General features: G+C 35.9%; 1 protein-coding gene across 10 annotated transcripts in view; it reads right to left on the bottom strand.

Moving 5' to 3' along the window:
* The window catches only part of KIAA1328 (KIAA1328 ortholog), a 371,362-nt gene that overhangs the window by 318,662 nt on the left and 31,630 nt on the right, over positions 1–21,070 (bottom strand). For all 10 annotated transcript variants that reach the window (XR_013551238.2, XM_078435291.2, XM_078435292.2 and 7 more), the window contains one exon: positions 5,501–5,616. Coding sequence is in view for 9 of the 10 variants with exons in the window: in XM_078435291.2 (XP_078291417.2) it covers positions 5,501–5,616 (116 nt within the window). In the remaining variant the exon portion in view is untranslated. The remainder of the gene's footprint in view (positions 1–5,500; positions 5,617–21,070) is intronic.

Genomic DNA, 21,070 nt, shown 5'->3' with positions numbered 1-21,070 from the left:
AGACTAGAGCATCTTCTGTCTTCTCTTATAATGGGCCAGAAAAGTCAATTAGAAAGGAGAAACATCTTTTTTTTGAAACGTATTTCCTTTCTCATGAAACTTCTTTCTACTATCCTTCCCTACCCTCCCTACCCACCCAATAGCACTGCACCCAGATCTAGGATAGAGCTTCCTACAGTACGGTTCCTATCCTTGGCAAAATCCAACAGATCACCATTGCAGATCATGCTAGTCTGGCTCCTGTAGCAGAGATGTATAATTAAATAGGAAGCTTTGAATACCTCTCAAGTATTACCATTATTCAAACCAGCGATTTCTTTTTAAATAATTAGATAAAATTCTTATGAATTTTCTCCAATCTATTTTCAGCACACACATACTAAGACCCTTGGCTCATTCTAAAACATTCCTCAAAAAAGTTAAGGTTAGTTATTTAAAAATCTTTTTTCCTACAGGGCGCCTGGGTGGCTCAGTCGGTTGGGCATCCAACTGTGACTCAGGTCGAGATCTCATGGTTTGTGGATTTGAGCTCTATGTCAGGCTCTGTGCTGACAGCTCAGAGCCTGGCGCCTGTTTGGGATTCTGTCTCCCTCTCTCTCTGCCCTTCCCCCACTCGCGCGCATGCGCTCTCTCTCTCTCTCTCTCTCTCAAACATAAACATTAAAAAAAAGTTAAAAAAAATTACTTCTTCCTAGAGCAAGGTTTCTAAAATGATCACCCATGCAATGGGCTCAAGGATCTGAGCTATAAAGACCTCTAAAGACCTCTTCAATTTACTAAGTCCTAATCGGAGAGATAATGGTAACAGGTCAGGAAGAGAAAAAAATTTCTGTCTGGTTTCTGGGAGAGGAAAATCAAACCTGGTTCCCTCCCAATGAGGACCCAACAGGTCTAAGTGGTACAGAGACATTACATCTTTCACAGACATTAGAAGATAAAGGAGAGAACAAATCACTGTCACTCTGCTAATAGGCCTCTAAACAGCCTAGACACTTGCATAACCTGATGAAAGCCATCGGAACCCCAGTGAAGAAGGACAAAGAAATGAGAAGGCATTATTAGCTATCCACATATTATAGAAGGAAACAGAGACTCAGAACTGAGTTCAGTAGCTTTCCCAAGGTCAGACAGCTAACCAACACTAAAGCAGGATTTTGTCTCTAAAGCCACTGTGCTTTCTTCTCTATCACTTCCCTCACTACACCAGTTAAAACAGCAAACATCAGATCTGACTTTCCTTCTGTAAGTTTTTGATATCATCCTGACCTGAGACATATGTTCTGAAAATATAACTAGCTCAGATATTAATCAACTTTTCTAATGCCTACATTCTCTATGTCTTGTACTATTACGTGTTAACATGCGTCAGAACTATTCCTACTGGACATATTTCTCTCTAAATTTCAGATTTATCTCTCCCTTCATACCCATTTAGTGAGGCAGAAATCTACTAGGTTCATCAGGCTGCTTGACTTTGTAAATGGCATATTCATTTACACAGATAAGTTCCCAGGAAATAAGCTTTGTTCAAAGACTAAAAATTACAAAAATTTTTATGTTTTAGTAATAAATTCTCTATTTACCATAAGAGCAAATCCTTCAAAAGCCTGGTCCAAATGCAAACATGTAAAATATCTTTTCTCTTTTTCACTAAGGGTCTGTGTTCATATAAAGCCATAAATCAAGTTATTAGAACTTTTAAGACAAAAAACCTATAAATTTAGTAGAACACATTTTAAAATTCCAAAAATAAGAATTCATATAGTTCCTAACACAGAAACAGACTGCAAAATGATCTAAAATTATATGATTTCATGTATATGAAAAAGTCTGAATCATTCATGTATGATAGGTAATGTATCTGTATTTAAAATTATATTGTTTTAAGTTATAACCTTGTTTTATGTTTCTAAGTTTCATAGGGTTTTATGTACTGTAAAATTGTCCATATTAACCTTTGACAGGTTTATGCTAGTAAAGGAGATTTGGCACCTGAGCAATCTACTTGGAATAAAAACCATGGGTGTTGCTGTTTTTAAATCATATCTTCCCAAGTTAGTCAGTCAGAGAAAGACAAAAATCATATGACTTCACTCATATGAGGACTTTAAGAGACAAAACAGATGAACATAAGGGAAGGGAAACAAAAATAATATAAAACCAGGGAGGGGGACAAAACAGAAGAGACTCATAAATATGGAGAACAAACTGAGGGTTACTGGAGGGGCTGTGGGAGGGGGGAGGGGCTAAATGGGTAAGGGGCACTAAGGAATCTACTCCTGAAATCATTACTGCACCAAATGCTAACTAATTTGGATGTAAATTATAAAAAATAAAAAATAAAAAAATTTTAAAAACAAAGAGTATTAGTAAATAACATAAAACCTCAGGATATATGAAGGTCAAAACTTTCAAGGTCTTAAATTATCTCAACTTTTCATACTGAATTACCATGTATATGATGTTTCCTGTAATTCTTCCATCATTTTGTATTAAAACAAAACAAAACAAAACAAAACAATCATGTCTTCCTTTCTCCCTTCTTTGACAACTTCTACAAATACCACCTTATCTTTTGGTGATTCAAAAAATCTTAAACCAATTATATTAACTAAACCATTTTGATTTTTGATAATGGTCTAACATTTGCTCCAATCTTCATTCGCAATAATAATAAATGCTCAAGTCAAATCCTTTTTATAGATCCAACTATGACATCCGTCTAAGTCTTGGACTTATTTACATGCCTTTTCCTTTCCTTTTTAGGTTATCAGACAGATCAGAGGTCAGCAAAATTTTTTTTTAAGTTTATTTATTTATTTTGAGAGAAAGAGAGTGAGCAGGGGCAGGGCAGAGAAAGAGGGAGAGAAAGAGAATTCCTAGCAGTCTCTGCACTGACCCTGGGCTCAAACTCAGCAACCGCAAGATCATGACCTGAGCTGAAGTCAAAAGTCAGACACTCAACCGATTGAGCTACCCAGGTGCCCCAGCAAGCTTTTCTGCAGAGAACCAGAAATAAATATTTTAGGTTATGTGGGCCACAGGGTCTTCGTTGCACCTACCCAGCTTGCAGCTGGAGCCCTAAGAGCAGCCATACATAATACATAAATGAATGGGCGGGGCTGGATTTAGCTGGCACCTACTGGATTTGGCCCATGGCAGTAGTTAACTGACCCCTGAGCTAAGTCATTGGAAAAATAGGACAAATTGTGCTACTACAATCACCTGAGGTATCTTACTACTTAGGCTAACGAAAAAAAAAAAAAAACACTCATAGCCATGCTGAGTTTAGACTTAAGCACTAAATCCATTAATCTTGATCCAAAGAGTGCTAAAATATAATAGTCCACCAAAATTAGATTTTACTTTTCAGAAAGCCACACATTTTGGTTAAGCATATTACCAGATAAATGAGGCCCTAACTGAGGTCAGGCTTTCAAACCTTCTCACCTTGATTCCCTTTCTCACCTTATTTCCCCAACTCACCCCAATTCCACTGGACACAATACTGATTTTGTTGTTGTTGTTGTTCCAGGAAGGCCAAGGCATCATCATCTCCCCCCTACTATATATAAAGTGGTTTCTGTTTCCCTTATTCTGTTACCAGATAGAGTTGAAGGCTGACTTCATGCCCAATTCCCCTTCTCCCTTGCTGCCTTTCACTCTATAAACTGGACAGGTTAAATGCTTACTTTCTCAGCCCTTCTCGCAGCTTAGCATGGCCATATAATAAAGTTCAGGACAATAAATATCTCATGAAAGACTGCCGGCGGTGGGGGCGGGAGGGAGGGGAGGTGAGGGGGCACCAGGGGCAGTACCCTGAGAAAGATTTTACATTTTTTTAAAAAAGGAGCTGGAGTCACAACTGCCAGAATTCCTTCCTCCTCACTTTCTCCCTGCCTTAGAGCAACTTTGATATCTGGAATTAGAGCAAACATTCTGCAAGCTGACATTCTGCAACCATTAGAAGAAGCTAAGAGAACTGTAGAGATCCAGTGCTGAAAACTTTAAGCCACTGAAACAATGCCAGAAGCCACTTATCTCCAGAGTGGTTACATGGGAAAAGATAGACCCTGTAAAGTGAATTTTTGTTACAAATGAAAATATTCCTAATCTACCTTTTCTTGGAAGTCCTGAGTCACTACTCCTTGCAAGAAGTGAAGGACTCAAAGTGGCTGAGCACAGTTTGTTATAAATTCTGACCAAATGGCACTAACTTTAACCAGGGAGAGAAAAGTAGCAGGAGGAAAATCACAAAAGAGGGTCGAGCCTGAGTTGACAGCCTAGGTACAATAAAGTCAATGAAGGCAAAGAAAAGACAAAAGCCAAGATGATTATGCAAATGCTAAAGAAACAGAAAATAAATAACTGGAAAAAGTATACCACTAGATTGTGGGGAAATAAACTTAAAAATGCTCTACTCAGCAAATCAAATCTGAAAATTCTGATTAATTTCTAATGATGTATTCCCACTGTTAGAAAAACAGAAGTTAAGAACTCAGCTTTTACAGTTACATTTTTATGCTTTTCCCCCAGTGAATTAATTTATCTTCACACTTCTGTTTCCCTGGTATTCACAAGGGCATAGTTACTGTCCATATATGATTATTTTGACACTTGAAGAGTCTTTGAAATAATTATTAATGATCAAGTTACTGATGGTATTGACAGGAAGGACACTGGTCCCTTCAAGTAGTCATATACTAGGTTAGCTGGCTGATCCATCAGCCTAGTTTTAGGGACAGTCACTTCTCTTATATATCAACGCCACTGCAAAAATACCTAAAGATAAGTAATTCCACCCAGTCAAAAGAAACTTCAGAAATATGCTTATTTTAACTCACATATTCCCTAAAGTACAATTCTTAAGTTGAAAGTTATTTTACTATCTTACAAATAATGCAGTATTTATATTACACACACACACACACACACACACACACACACACACACACACACACACACACACCCCTCTCTAGTTCTAGACCTGATAGTCTTCTCCTCCATGAGAATTTTGGTGATGTTATGCTGTAGTGTAAACACCTATCAATTATAACACCTACAAATTACAATGGATTTTTTTATCATTATTTATTATTTTTATGATTTCAGAGTAGAATTCCTTAGGGCTGCCAAAGCTTTAGCTGGAAAGAATACCAAACACAAAGAGGTTTCAGGCTCAACTGCAGTAGTGGAACAGAATTTAGGCAAGTTCCAACACTACATTTTAAAGCCCAAACATCTTATTGTCTTTTTTAGTTGACAAATCTGTGCTCCGCAGTGTAACAGCAGCAGCAGAACAGCTGGGTGGCCGTATCAAGCACAAAGGAAGCAACAGCACATGCTGTTAAGTGTCATTTTGATTGCCTAAAAATGGCAGCCCATGCAGATTTATTCCCTGTTATAAATTAGAACAATTATTTCTCTGGAGTTTTACGTTTTCTTCATGAAAGAGTCAAACTCTCTGCACATTAAAAAAGAGGACTTTCAAAAAGGATATCTTCCCTTTCTTTGATGATCAGTTCATTCTGTTCCTCCAACTGCCTGATCTTCTTCTCAAATGATTCCTGCTCAGCTCGGAGTCGTTCTTCTGTCACTTCCTTTTCTTCACTTACTCTGAAAGAAATACAAAAATGGAAAGAAAATGCCTGTGAGGATGAGATAAAATATGTGCATATAGCTGTCATTTACCAAAACTAGATTTCTTTCAGAAGTGTGCTGATTTCTTCAGGGATACTCTTCAGGGATACTCTTCAGTATCTTCAGGGATACTCTTTGCTTTTTCTTCTTTTTTTGTTTTTTTAAATTAACCTTTCATGAGGCAATCGTGCATACCTTTGTAATAAAATATGAACATGATTTTTATATCAAAAATGTTCCCAGTCATCAGAAGTATCTTAAATGTGGAAAGTCCTAAATAGAAAATAGGCTCCCAGTTGCAACGAGGATAGAAAAATATTCAATTTTTAAAACACAGTTTCATTTCTTATCAAAACAGGCACAATCACTTTATTTTGATTCGGATCTTTTTAATATTTTTATATAAATCCTGTCAATGAAATAAACAATCTATATATCTCTTAAACACTTCATTAAATATACATAGGCAATTTTACTCTTTTCCTTGGAACTGATACCTTGCATTCCTCAGTAGCATATAAATAACTAGACTGGAATAAAAAGAGGGTATTAACTTAAAAAAAAGGTTTACATTACAATTATTCTTAGTACAAAAAGAATTAAAAAGTGTTAAAAAAAAAAAAACTGACCAAAAAAAATCTGTATCCTTAATGTTTAACTGAAAAGTATTCCAACTCAATCCTACCAGAAAGAGGTGATGGTTTCTGATTAAGAGCAGAGGGAGGAAATCATTTAAAAACCCCAATTAATCAGCAACAACATTAAAACTTATCTTAGTTTTTTTTTTTAATGTTTGTTTATTTTTGAGAGAGAGAGAGAGACAGAGCAGGAGTGGGGTAGGGGCAGAGGGAAAGAGAGAGACACAGAATCTGAAGTGGGCTCCAGGCTTTGAGCTGTCAGCACAGAGCTCGAGCACAGGGCTCGAACCCACAAATCTTGAGATCATGACCTGAGCAGAAGTTGGATGCTTAACCGACTGAGCCACCCAGGAACCGCCCCCACCCCCTTTTTAAAAAAATTTTTTTAAATGTTTATTTATTTTTGAGAGAGACACACACAGCAGGTGTGGGGGAGGGGAGTGAAAACTTATCTTAAAACGACAGCCCTAATTTTCATGTTACTCTGTGCACAGAGATGTTAGCCCTGAGTTCTGGTACTAGTGCTTATTCCTCCAAAACATTTATCCTACAAGATCATACAGCAATATGTGTAAGTGAGATCCACAGGGATTCCTTTGAGCTCCTAAATTTACTTCCTTCTAGACCCCCGCTCTACTTGAAATCAATGAGATAACAGAATGAAAATTAGAATTTTGAATGTTTGAGTTGATTGCATCTCATCTTTGAATAATTTGTGTGAAAGTGCACGACACACAGTAGTGTACAAAAAAATAGGTTTATTTCTTCTTCCTCATCATGACATTAAAATCATTTTCCCAACTCCTATTATTCATGCTCAGCATACTATTGGGCCCATGAATGGGATTCAGGCCCTTCCTTCTATGAGGGTAATCTCTAAAATTGATTACAAGTACAAGGAATCCAGACAACTAAACAAATATACACAAGATGACGATTTATCCTCTGGTCTCAGGTTAACTTGCCTCCATTGTTGCCATCCCTTTCCAGGGCCTTCCCCTTTGTTGTCGTCACTGTCAAGCACACTTGCACTATCTTTCACAGTAATCCCGCCACCTCTCAGTTTTTCTAGAATTGTCAAACATTTGAACCATTAACTATTTCTACCACCCAAATTTTCAATCTGTCAACCAGCTTCTGAAACATTTTTGTCAAAAAACGGTTCCAAATCAGGTAAACTCCCAAGGTATAAAGTAGAAAATCATGTATACATGGAGACATTGGAAAACTGTGCTTATTTCTCTGAACATCATTATTCTTCCTCATAAAGAAAAAAAGCTAGACTAGATCAGGCATTTTTTAAAATTCTCTTGAGCTAAAGTTCTATTATTTCCTTCGCTATACTCTAAATATCCTGATATTGTGTATGTGTCCTTCATAAACATGGAGAGCATTTGTAAAGGAATAAGAAAGAAGTTCTCAAACATTTGGTCAAGGTACAAGGAATACAATACTATAATCTAGGCAAAAGTTATAGCCATAGGATGAGAGAGAGTAGATTAAGAGAAATATTAAAAAGTATAAACATGCAAAATTTGGCATAAGGATAGTGCAAAACATAAGAACTGATGAAACTGTAGGATTATGCATAAGATAAAGATGAGGGGCACCTGGCTGGCTCAGTTGGAAGAGCATGCAACTCTTGATCTCAGGATCATGAGTTTGAGCCCCACACTGGGTGCAGAGATTAAAAAATAAATAAACTTAAGAAAAAAAAGATGGATTAAATGATGCTATATATTGTAAGGAGAGAACAAAAACTGTCAAGGTGAGAAAATATGTAGCAAAATCTCTCCCTATTTAGATCGGTAAAATCTTAAACAAGACTAAAGAGGAAAATTCATAAGTAGATAAGCAAATATTTATTTTTTTACTTATTAAAAATTTACTCAAAGCCTACTATAGAAAAAAAAAATAATCAAAGTAACTTTAGCCAGTTACAGGGTACCCAAAAGAAACCTAACAATGGTTCTCTATCATTTCAAGACTATTCATAAAAGTCATACAAATATAAAGAACAGCCCAAAGATTTGTCTTTTCAGCAAGTAATGTACCAGAGTCATAAAAACAGTTTAAAAAAAAAAAAAAAGGTAGAATGCCAAATTTACCTTAACATTAAACTAAACAAAGACATTATCTCTAGAGCCTGCCAGGTCAGAACATATAGCTATTTACCAACATTTACTTACTTCCTTTGTCAGATCTGAAGGAGATCCATGAAAAGTCTAAGGATCAGTAAGGGCAGAAATGCTTATACATATGTCTCATAATGCCAGAGAACACAATAAGCTTTCCCCAAAACTTAAGGTACCCTATGCAGAAAAATCACTCTTCAAAATTTAGGAGTATGTTTGATAAAATGTGTTGCTATACTACTTAAACAGGGCTTTTTCATTTTAATCTTTTCTGTTTGCTGCTATGATAAGACTACTCTTTAGCAATTATTATGCTCTGGAAGACTATAAACTTAAGCTGTGTTAAGCACAAAGGACAACACTTCTTCTCTAGGCCTATCTAAAGATATGTACGGCTTCTTTGTGGCCTATTAGCCTAGTTAATATGAGCACATATATTAATACAACCTTTAAATGCAGAGGAATTACCAATAAAACAGCCTCCAGATTTGATACCCACTCTGAAATCTGTCTTCTTGTTTAATTTATGTTCAATAATATTTCCCTTGAGGTATACATACAAGAAAATATCTGGTATCATGATCTACATTTTTCATCAAAGCATTCACAGACCACAAAGTAACATAAAAAGACCTAATCCTTTATCTCATGTGGAGTATAGCAATAAGTTAATTAAGAAAATGTGAATCTAAACATAGGGAAGGGAAATATTTGACTAATAGGATTAAAAAGTTACAACTGGACAAGAGAATAGTCCCAGTGTGGTTTGTTAATTATTAACAAGGAGGACAACAGTCTGTTCATGAAGAAATCACCATTTTTGGCATTTAACACCTCAGAGTATTCCTTAAAAACTTCCACAAAATAGGGGCACCTGGGTGGCTCAGTTGGTTAAGAGTCCAACTTCAGCTCAGGTCATGATCTCACTATTCCTGAGTTCCAGCCCCACATCAGGCTGTGCTGACAGCCAGAGCCTGGAGCCTGTTTTGGCTTCTATGTCTCCCTCTCTCTCCCTCTCTCTCTGCCCCTCCCCTGTTCACACTCTGTCTCTCTCTCTCACAAATAAATAAACATTAAAAAAATTTTTTTAAACCTCCACAAAATGTACTCTTACCTATCAATAGAAAATAGTTTATATCCTTAGATAATGAAGGATATTCATTATCCTTCATATTCTTCACGGTTGAACTGAAAATTGTGCCAAAAGTACTTAATTTCTTCGAAGTCTTACATTTTAGCTTAAACATCACTGCATATTTTGTATTTTCCCATATAAAACAATATTTTCTGTTTTAATATAAAAAGTTTTCCCACACTCATCTATTCTTCATTTTCTAAAAGCTGATTTTTTAGTAAAAGATTTATTTTATGGTTTTGTATAACCTTGGTGTTCTTCCGTATTCTCCAGGAATGGGTACTTTTACACTAATGTGAAAGACAAGGTCAAGGTAGCAAAGCTTCTATTTTAAAGAGAATTACAGCTCATCGAATGGTCAACCAGATAAATTTCTTGCCCTGTTTAATGTCTTGTGTTTGGAAGCTGGGGATGTGGGTTCTAATTTATAAATTCTGTATATCAACCTGGTAAGCTTTAGAGAAGGAAAGAACAGATTTCATAGGACATCTGGCAAACAGAAAGAGACATACTGTTTTCAAACTGAAGTAAACACAAAGTGGGGAAAAAAGCTATCATCATTAAAAATATTTCAGTGCAATTACTTTAAGGCCATCTTTACAAATTTTAACATTTGGCTGTTATTTTATTTTTTTATTTATTAAAGTAATTTTTAAATGTTTGTTTACTTTTGAGAGGGGTGGGTGAGGAGGGGTTGAGAGAGAGGAGGATAGAAGATCCAAAGCAGGCTCCGCACTGTCAGTGCAGAGCTTGATGTGGGGCTCGAACTCATGAACCATGAGATCCTGGCCTGAGCGGAAAGTGGACACTTAACCGACTGAGCCACTCAGGTACGTTGGCTGTTATTTGAAATGTACCGTCTGAAGGAACACAGGTGCTTTAAGAAATCAGAGACATACCAAGCTATGTCAAAAGGGCTCTGAGAACAACAGAGTAATATCAAATGAACATAGATGCACAAATCCTCAACAAAATACTAGCAAACAGAATCCAGAAACATAACAAAAAGATTATATATCATGGCCAAATGGGATTGATCCCAGGAATTAAAAGTTGGTTTAACACTCAAATATCAATTAATTTAATATACCATATCAATACATTAAACAAAACCCACATGATTATCTAAGTAGATGTGGAAAAGTGCTCAAAAAAATCCAACCATGATTCATGATTTAAAAAATACTCAAAAAACAGAAAGACAAGGGAACTTCCTCAACCTAAAAATATACTATTTATGAAAAGCCCAAATCTAATATACCATATCTAATTGGAAAAGACTGAATGCTTTCCCTCTATGATCACGAATAAGACAAAGATGTCTGCTCTCACCACTTCAGTTCATGTTGTACTAGAGATTATAGCTAGGGAAATTAATTAGGAAAAAAGAAATAAAAAGCATCTATATCCTAAAAGTAGTAAAACCATCTCTATTGCACATGACATGCTTCTATATATAGAAAATCTAAGAAGTCCACTAAAACACTACAAAAATTAATGAAGGAGTTCAGCAGGGTTACAGGATACATGATCAATGTACAAAAATCAAATATATGTTTATATACTAGAAGTAAGTAACTCCCAAAAGAAATCAAGGAAACAATTCAGGAATAAATTCAGCAGGATTTTTCAACACTTGTTCACTGAAAACTAAAAAACATTATTAAAATAAACTAAAGACCTAAATAAATGGAAAGGCATTCCATGTTCATGACTGGAAGACAATATTGTGAGGATTAACCTTCAGATTCAACTCAATCTTTTTCAAAATCTCAGCTGGCTTACTTGCAAAAATTGACAAGCTGACCCAACTACAGAAGTCATCTGGAAATGAAAGGGACCCAGAATATCTAAAATATTCCTGAAAAAGGAGAAAAACACGGAGAACCCATACTTTCCAATTTTAAAACTTAGTACAAAACGATAGTAATCATGACAGTGTAGTACTTGCATGAAGATGGACGCAGAGAACAATGGAATCTAAATAAATATTCACCTTCAATATGGTACCTTGATTTTTCAACCAGGATACCAACAAAATCGAAGAGAAAGAATAGTCTTTTCAACAAATGGCGCTGGTACAACTTCCTATCCACACGCAAAAGAATAAAATTGGGCCCTTACCTCATGCCACATAAAAAAATTAACACTTCCTGAATCAAAGACTAAAATGTAAGAGCTAAAACTATGAACTCCTGGAAGAAAAAAAATGTATACATCTTTGTGATCTTGGATTAGGCAATGGCTTCTAAGATATGTAGGACATCAAAAAACAATCTACAAAAGAAAAACAGACTTCATCAAAATTAAAAACTTTTGTGTTTCAAATGACCCCATCAAAAAAGTGAAAAACAATGCACAGAATGGATAAAAATGTTCAAAATAATATATCTGATAAGGGACTTGAATACAGTATATAAAAAACTCCAAAAACTCAACACTAAAAAGACAACCCAATTTATTTTGAAAAAAACTTTTAATGTTTATTTATTTTTCAGAGAGAGACAGAGCATGAGTGGGGGAGGAGCAGAGAGAGAGACGAAGACACAGAATCCAAAGCAGGTTCCAGGCTCTGAGCTGTCATCACAGAGCCTAACACAGGGCTCGAACCCACGAACCATGATATCATGACCTGAGCTGAAGTCGGATGCTTAACTGACTGAGCCACCCAGGCACCCCAAAAGACAACCTAATTTAAAGCATCTGAATAGACACTGCTTCAAAGAAGAAACACAAATAGCCAAAAAGGACATGAAAAGTTGTTCAACATCATTAGCCGTTAGGTAAATGCAAATCAAAACAATTAGACAGCACTTCAAAACCACTACGAGAACATAATTGAAAAGACAGATAATAACAAATGTTGACAACGCTGTGGAGAAACTGGAACCCTCATAGATTGCAGGTAGGAATGTAAAATGATGCAGCCACTTTGGAAGGTAGTCTGGCAGCTCCTCAAAAAGTTAAACATAGAGTTACCATATGACTCAGCAATTCGGCTCCTAATACACCCAAGAGAAATGAAAATACATGTTCACATAAAACTTTTATACAAATGTTTATAGCTATTATTCATAAGAGCCAAAAAATAGAAACAACCCAAATGTCTACATCAAGTGATAAATGGGTCAGCTAAATAATAAAAATGCATATTGTTTTTAAAACGCTAAGAATAAAACACATTTTCCAAGGAACAAAGCATAAAAGATAGTATAATTATATAATGCCTAAAATGGTGGGATATCTGATCATTTATATTCACGTTTAAATGTGTACCTCAAAAAAGTTAGCATTCTAATAGTCATTTGTTACTTTTTTTTTTTAATGTTTATTCATTTATTTTGAGAGAACACTCACACACACACACACACACACACACATACACACACACGTGCACATACACACGTGAGCTAGGGAGGGGCAGAGAGAAGGAGAGAGAGAATCCCAAGCAGGCCCTGCACTGTCAGCGCAGAGCCCAAGTGGGGGCCTATCTCACAAACCATGAGACCATGACCTGAGCTGAAATCAAGAGACAGCTTAACCAACAGCTACCCAGGCCCGCCACTCACTAGTCACTTCTTTTTAGTTCAAGTATATACTCATTTCATGAAGTAGCTCTAATCTTAATACTAAAATCTGGCAAAGACATAGAAAACAAAAATTAGGGTCCAATCTATCTAATAAATATAGCTGAAAAAAAAACCCAAAACAATTATTAGCAAAGCAAATCCAAAGATCCAGAAAGATAATACATCCAAGTAGAGTTTATCCCAGGAAAGCAAGACTTCTGTAAGAGTTGAAAATTGATGTAATTCACTATGTTAAGAGAATAAAGGAGAAATCTTAAATGCTCATCTATAAATGCAGGGAAGCACTTGTCAAAATTCAACCTATTCACAATAAAAACCTCTACAATCTAGGGACTGACGGAATTTCTTCAATCTAATAAAGAGCATCTATAAAAACCTATAGTTATTATAGCTATAAGGATGGAAAAAAGAACGCTATCCCTAACCTTGTACTTAAAACAAGAATGTCAGCTATTACTCCTTCTATTTAATACTGACTGGAGCTCTTAGCCAGTCCAATAAGGTAAGAAAAGAAAGTAAAATGCAAAGAAAGAAAGAAGTAAATTTTTATGTGCAGATAATACGTATGTATGCATGTATGTATGTAGAAAATATTAAGGAATCTATGGAAAATATATTAGCACAAGTAAATTTAGGAAAATCACAATGTTATTATGGTAGCTAGCCTGTAAAATGGGTCCCAGTGATCCCATCTCCTGGTATTCATATCCTTGTTTAATCCCTTCCCCTTGAATGGACCTAGTGACTCTCAAAACTGACTGGATGTCACTTCTGAGATTAGATTACAAAAGATAGGGACTTCTGTCTTGATTACTCTTGCTCACTCTGGTAGAAGCCAGTTGCCTAGTCGTAAACTACCACATGGAGAAGCCTTTGAAACAAGGAATGGAGGGAGGCCTTCGGCCAACAGCCAGTAAGGAACTGAAAAAAGCAGTGTCAGAAAGATATTACTGGAAATTGAAGAAAGGGGAAGCATTGCATATGGTAGCAGGGAGTGTACTGACATTTTTAGTAATGTGGAAAGTAGGAAATGGGGCTAATGAAGTGGGCCACAAAAATATCCAAGGAGATTTCCAAGTGTTAAGGTGCTGCCTAGTTTCTTCCTGGTGCTTATGGTGAATTGGGAGGAGAAAAGATAAATTCAAGGCAAGACAATATTAAACCAAAATGAATCAGGATTTCTCAACCTTTCCAAATAGCAAACATGATAAAAGTAAGACACATATTCAAAATAAATTTCAAATCCAAGACACTACCTGGAAAAACAAGCTGTAGAGATAAAGTCAGGGGTGTAACTTGTTAAGACCTTAGAAAGATCAAAATTGATGCAAGAGAGTCATACAAAAGGCACTGTGAAAAGATTAAGACTGGGCCTCGCCAATCCTCTCAAACAATAGGGTCTCTATTAAAAAAAAAAAAAAAAAGAAAGAAAGAAAAAAGATCTCTAGTATTTTAAATGGCTAATATTTTGTGATGTTAGGCAGCCATAGATAATACAGATTTTAACACATTAATCAGTTATTTTAAATTCCTCATCAGATCATTCCAACTGCATCTGCTTCTGTTGCTTTGCCTCTTTTCACATTTTCCCTGGTCTTTTCAAATGCTCATAATTTTATTGACATCTGGATATCTTGGAGAGGTCAGTAAAGACTGAGGCAAATAATTTCTATACTTGAAAATGGGCAGACCTTCCCTTTGGTTAGGTTTTCAGTGCAGGAATTGTTTATTTAATCAGAAGTTAGGCAGTTTTGATGTTTACTGTTGCAGTGGCTACCCTCCAAGCAGCAGAGGCTTCAAATTCCCCTAGGTATAACTTCTTTTCACGTGGACCAGATGTTTTTCTCAGTGTCTGCTGTACCCTGGCTCTGTGTCTTCCATCCTAGGGGGTTTGTGTTTTGTGAGTTTCTTTCTCATCACTATTCAACTGTTACTTTTACTAGACACTGGTTAGCCTGTTGGTGGGGATCTGGGTTGGGGTGGAGTTCTCCGTTATTCTAATTAGAGCTGTGCTAATCGGAATGTTAGCCGGTTTTAAAGTGTTCCTCTCTCTCCTCTATATTGTAGTTCTGAAACTGCAATTCTGAGATGTAACCCTGTAATCCCCTGAGGTTATTTTCCCCCACCCCCAGCTTCAGTGGTTTCTACCAGTGCCCTAAGGACTACAGTTTATGGTACTCCCCCTTTCTGACCTTATGGGTTTTGCTACATAGGAGAGATAAAAAAGAAGGACCTAGGACACATTTGTGTCCTTTCTGTAGCAACCATTGTTCCCCTCTCCCAGGCCTACACCAAGAGAAATGCTTTATCAGGGCTCTCATCAAGTAGGGCTTATGGAGAAAACGTTTGCAAGACAGTTCAAGCTCCATCTATATTTGCTGCTCCAGAGGGCTCCCCACTCTCTCCTGCCCACATTTGCTCTCCATCAATTTGTTATCTATTGCAGCTGAAATGTCCTTACCCACTGCCAGCTGTGTCTGTCCCAGGTAAGCTAGTGCTCACACTTCATCTTTCCCTGTAGGCACATGTCTCTCTTGAGATTTCAGGTTATGGTTGCTTTGCAAATTGAGCTCTTTGATTGTTTCAAGAAATGTCCTGAGTTTGTTTCACATTGGTTTCACCTTGCTTGCTTGCTTTCCTTGCCTTTTCTTTTTTTCCTTTTATAATTATAAGGTTAGGAGCAACATCCTCTACAGTCACTTAGACCTACCTACATAATCATTTATATGTACTTACATATTTATTTCATTTTGCTTTTATTAAAATAATTCAACAGGAGGCAATTAGACTGAGGTGGCTTTAATGCCTTACCAGCCTAAGTAAGCAAACCAAAACTTACGCCTATAATGCCTCAAGGTTAAGAAATCAAAACCTAAGAACAATCCATCTGGAACAGCCACCTAGCCATTCCCAATAAGGCAATGGCTTATCTTAATGCCTGGCAAATACTTTCCCTGACTGCTTCCACCTGTTCCCTGTAAAAGTCTCTCCCCTAGCTCCTATTGGTGGAGGGTTCCTAATACTTCTGGTTCTAGGCTGCCTGATTTGAATTGATTTTTGCTAAAACTGAGTCTTAAAAATGTAGTATGCCTCAGTTTATTTTTTAATGCTCTTATTTTACTAACATGCCCTCCCAATTTTCAAAGATGGAAAAACTTTAACAACATAAATGACCACAGTATTAAATTATAACCCACAGAACTATAATATTTATTAATGTCAAAAGATAAACTGATGCATATAACATTATGCCATGCATAAGGGGAAAGAATGCTATAGAAAAATTAACCTCTTTTAGGAAGCAGTATCTGGCCAGAAGAACCATTAAAAAGACTGTCGAGTGTATGCTAGTCACTTAAAAAACATTCTTTGAATTGTAGAGTTCAGAATAGACAATGTGAAAATGAATTTTGGCATACTAACTGTTCTGCAGGGTCACGATACATTGAAGTTCAAAGACTGCCTTTCTACCTAAAGTGAAAAGGTCCTTATCTCATCTTGAAACATTATACCATCCAACATAAATACTATTTATGCAAAAAAAAAAAAATTCACATTGGCTTCAAACAGGAAAGCATAAAAGCCCCTGAAAAATTAAAGTCTAATTTTCTTATTACACTGCAATGTACATTTAATTACGACCAAAAAATTATGATTAGTTTCAAAAAATAAAAGACCAGAATAAATATAAAATAATAATGATCTACTCATTTTACAATGGGAAACTAATGGCGCTACACTTTCTATTTTTCTTCTAAGAAATGGCAAGTAGAAATAGCAAACTGTCCTCTGGGAAAAATCAAAGTATCTGAGCTTAAAAAAGAACCCTGTCCTCAAATGAGTTAGTGCACAAGTATGCACTGGGGAACCATGCATTATTTGACACTGTAGGCATAGGACATGAAATAGAGGGGGGTTTTTTAGGCTTCTTAGAACATGGCTCATATACATCAAAAACTGCAATTGTAGCCAAGATTATTTTTAAACTTTTTTTTTCCTTTAAAGACTAAGGGACAGTGTAGTTTCTGCATTAGTCTATGGTACCCCTCCCCATCTTAAAAAGTTTCAATAAAAAAATGCATATCCATATATAAAGAACTGTCACCATCTTTCAGCAGAAACTACAATATTTTGCAAAGCCATTCATTTTTCAAGTCCCCATAAAATGACACTCCTTTTCCCATCTATGCAAACAATTCATTAATTCTACTGTAAAAGACTTTCTGAGGTCACTTAATTCAGCAATCTTGAACCAAAAAAATTCTCTCTTATCCTAATACCTCCTAGAAAGATCAATCAATATTCCACTTATCCTTCTGCAAATGTAAATCAATGCCGGACACCTCAGGGAAACCCCTTCATTTACTTGAAACCCATATATCAAGTCATGTCTTACACTCTCCTCCACAAACTAAATAATTCATAACACTCCTAATTTATCTCTGTGGTATCTATTTTCCAATAGCTTGTAAATTTGGATTTGTATTTTTATTCTATTCTTTTATCAGTGTACTTAACACAAGTGAAAAAGTTCCCTGTGCATATACAGATTATTAAGGACACATCTAAAGATTATTAAAAACTTACACCAGTTTTTTTTCTTTTTTAATCTACTTGTTTCCTTGCCAAATAGCACAATATTGCTTGCTCATGTTCAGGTTAAATTTAACTATGAACCATGTATTTTTCTTTATGTACTGGGCCTAACCAGTGAGTCTGTCTCTAAAATGAATTTCTAATTTATTTTTATCCTTAGACATATAATAACCTGTACTTGTCACTACTGTCTTTTATCCTGTTTGAATGAATCCATTTTCCAACCTATTATGCCAACTCTGAATTTTATTTATATTTTCTATTAACATTTATTCTTGTTTAAAAATATCAATAAATCTTATAGGCATCTTTTTCTTTCATCCATAGCACCAACAAAGATACTGACTATAAAGGACCTCACAGCTAGATTTTTAATGGATCCCTCCAAGATATAGATAAGCCAGTCTTGGAATTTAAACACATAGGATTTTCCACGAACATTTTTAAAGTTGAGGCCATGTGTTTATTAAAAAAAAAAAAAAAAAAAAAGCCTATGCTTTTTAAAGGGTGCCTTTCACCTCAAAGGCACCATTTTAAAGAACCTACAGTATCATTTTACCTTTATATTGTATGTCACCTTGTAACTGAAAAACATGCTATTTGTTTTGTATATTATGCTGAGAGCTAGTGAATGGGATTTTGAAAATATTCTGTTAATGATCAGTTTGAGGTGCTAAAACACTCTCAGTGACTTCTCCCCTAAATTAATGTTAATAGATCTGCGTAATATCTGAAATTCTTTAAATATGCTATACTTAAATAGATCATAGGACTACATAAGGTTTTCCAAATCTTATGACACTTTCTCCATTTGGTTTGACCTTTATCACAACTGAAGCAATCTTCATTCTTTATACCTAATTTTTACTGGAAAGTCTTGAATGAAAACAACTTTTAAAACTTCAGCCTCCTAATAATCCCCTATTAATACTCTTTAAATCATTTTCTATTTATTCAAAAGTCTCTTAGTTAAAAAAGCCATGTACCAGAAAAGGTACATAGGACAGAAAAGAAACAGATGTCTTACCTTATATGACATGATTTGGAAAGCAAAGTATACAACAAATTTAAAACAGTGTGTTTATTTATGAACAAGGAAATATATCTAACTATCCTTTACTCAAAGAGAAAACTTTTTTCTCTTCTCAAATGAAAGTTGAGCTTTAATTTTCCCTTTTTCTTCTTCATTTTCCACTTTCCTTCTTCTTCCTGAACAATTAATTGGTGTGGGGCAGAGTCAGAATCAGAGTGAGATCCGGAGGACACAAGGACACACTGTGCACAAGGAGGACACACTGTGCACAAGGTTTGCCCAGTAGGATGTCAGTGGCCAAGCAGATTGAGAAGGGCGTCAACACATGACAGGTAGTCCAGCATGGGTGTTACAGCCTCAGTGAAATGAGAAGAGCATCTATGTGGAAGAGCTGCCAGGCATGGGTATAAGCATTTGAGGTGGGTATCCTTGTAAGGCGGTAGGAAGGACACCCATGGAGATTCAGAGCCCAAGTGTGGTGAGGAAGGGTCTATGCAGGGCTTGAGAGTAGGTGTTAGTATAGAATAGCCCACAAAGAGTGAAGAGAACACACAAAAATGGTTAACTTTTAGTAGATTATCAGGGTCCAAGGAAGATGAGGAAGACATACACTTATAGTATCGGAGCTCAGGCAGAACGAGAAGGGTTATCCTCAAGAAGGGGCAAGCTGGTAGAATGTCAGAGCCTGAGGGTGGGTGAGGAGGGTATCTACACAAGGGAGAAGACCAACATGGAGGTCAGAGCCAGAGAAGGGTTAGAAGAACATGACTGCAAAGGGGGAGCCTGGTGTGGGTGTCAAGGCCTAAGCAGATGAAACAGGATATCCAAATAGTGGGGACAGCCCAACATGAAGACTCAGAACCAGAATGGAGTGAGGAGGGCATTAAGGCAGAGTTTGGCCCAGACTGGTGTGCTAAAATATAAGCAGGGAGAAGAGGGCATCCATGAGAGGGGGACTGGTGAACTAGAATGGGGAGTAAGAGCTCAAGCAGGATAAAGAAGGCTTCTGTGCAGAATGAGTAGCAGCAGAGGGGGAGGATTAGTTACATGGAGGTAATTAAACAACAACAAAAAATTAAACATATTAAATATGAAACCAGATTGCCCAATGTCAGCTAGGAAAGTTATAATAACATTTTCTCAAGCACTCACAAACATTTATGAATATCAACCATACCTTGGGTCATGAAATAATTTTTTTTTTCTAATTTAAAATTCTGGCCAGAATAGGACCAAACTAGAAATCAATAATAGAAAGATAAGAGGAAAATGTCCACTTGGAACACTTGGAAATTATAAAATCCTGTTCTAAATAAAGCCATGGGTCAAAAAGGAAGTCTCAAAGGTAATTTTTAAAATATATACATACTGAATGCAAACGAAAACAAAATCTATGTAGAATGCATATTCTGTAATGAGAGGGAAGATTATAGAACTACATGCTGACAGTAAAACAGGAATGGTCTCTATATTCCTATGTTTCTAGTTTAAGAACCTAGAAAAAGAACAAAATAGATCCAAAGCAACAAGAAAGAAGGAAATAAGAGCAAAAATCAATAAAATTGAAAACACGAAAAATAGATAAACTCAATGAAACATAATGCTGATTATCTAGACAAATATCAGTAAAACTGATAAAGCTGGCCTGACTGACTAAAAGAGAAGGTACAAATCAGCACCATCACAAGTGAAGCACTATGCAGTCATTAAAAGGATAATAGAATAGAATACTACAAACAACTTAATGTTCATAAATTTGGCAACTCCAAAGAAATGGAACAATTCTGGAAAACTACAAGCCCCTAAAGCTCAACTAAGATGAAACAGACAACCTAAATAATCTTGTAACCATTAAAGAAATTAAATTTGTAATTAAAAAACTCTTTAAAACTACACCTCCCAGCCTGGAAAGTTTCAATGGAGAATTCAATCAAATATTTAAAGAATAATTAACACCAATTTTATAGTTTCTTCTGGAAAACTGGAAAGGGAGAGAATACTTAACTCATTTTATAAGGATAGTGTTACCATGATACTAAAGCCAGACTATGCCAGGAAAGAAAGAAAGAAAGAAAGAAAGAAAGAAAGAAAGAAAGAAAGAAAGAGAAAGGAAAGAAAGCTACAGCCCAATGCATCTCATGAAACTTGATGTAAAAATTCCAAACAAAATAATAGAAAAACAAACTAGAACTGGATAAAAACAAGGATAACAAGTAAGATTTATTACAGGTATGCAAAACAGGTTCACATTCAAATATCAATTAATAAGATCCACCCTATCAACAGCTAACTCTTCAAGAAAA

Source organism: Panthera onca, chromosome D3 (assembly GCF_046562875.1).
Source record: "Panthera onca isolate mPanOnc1 chromosome D3, mPanOnc1 haplotype 2, whole genome shotgun sequence".
Classification (NCBI taxonomy): Eukaryota; Metazoa; Chordata; class Mammalia; order Carnivora; family Felidae; genus Panthera; species Panthera onca.
This window is presented reverse-complemented; position numbering and strand designations above follow the sequence as displayed.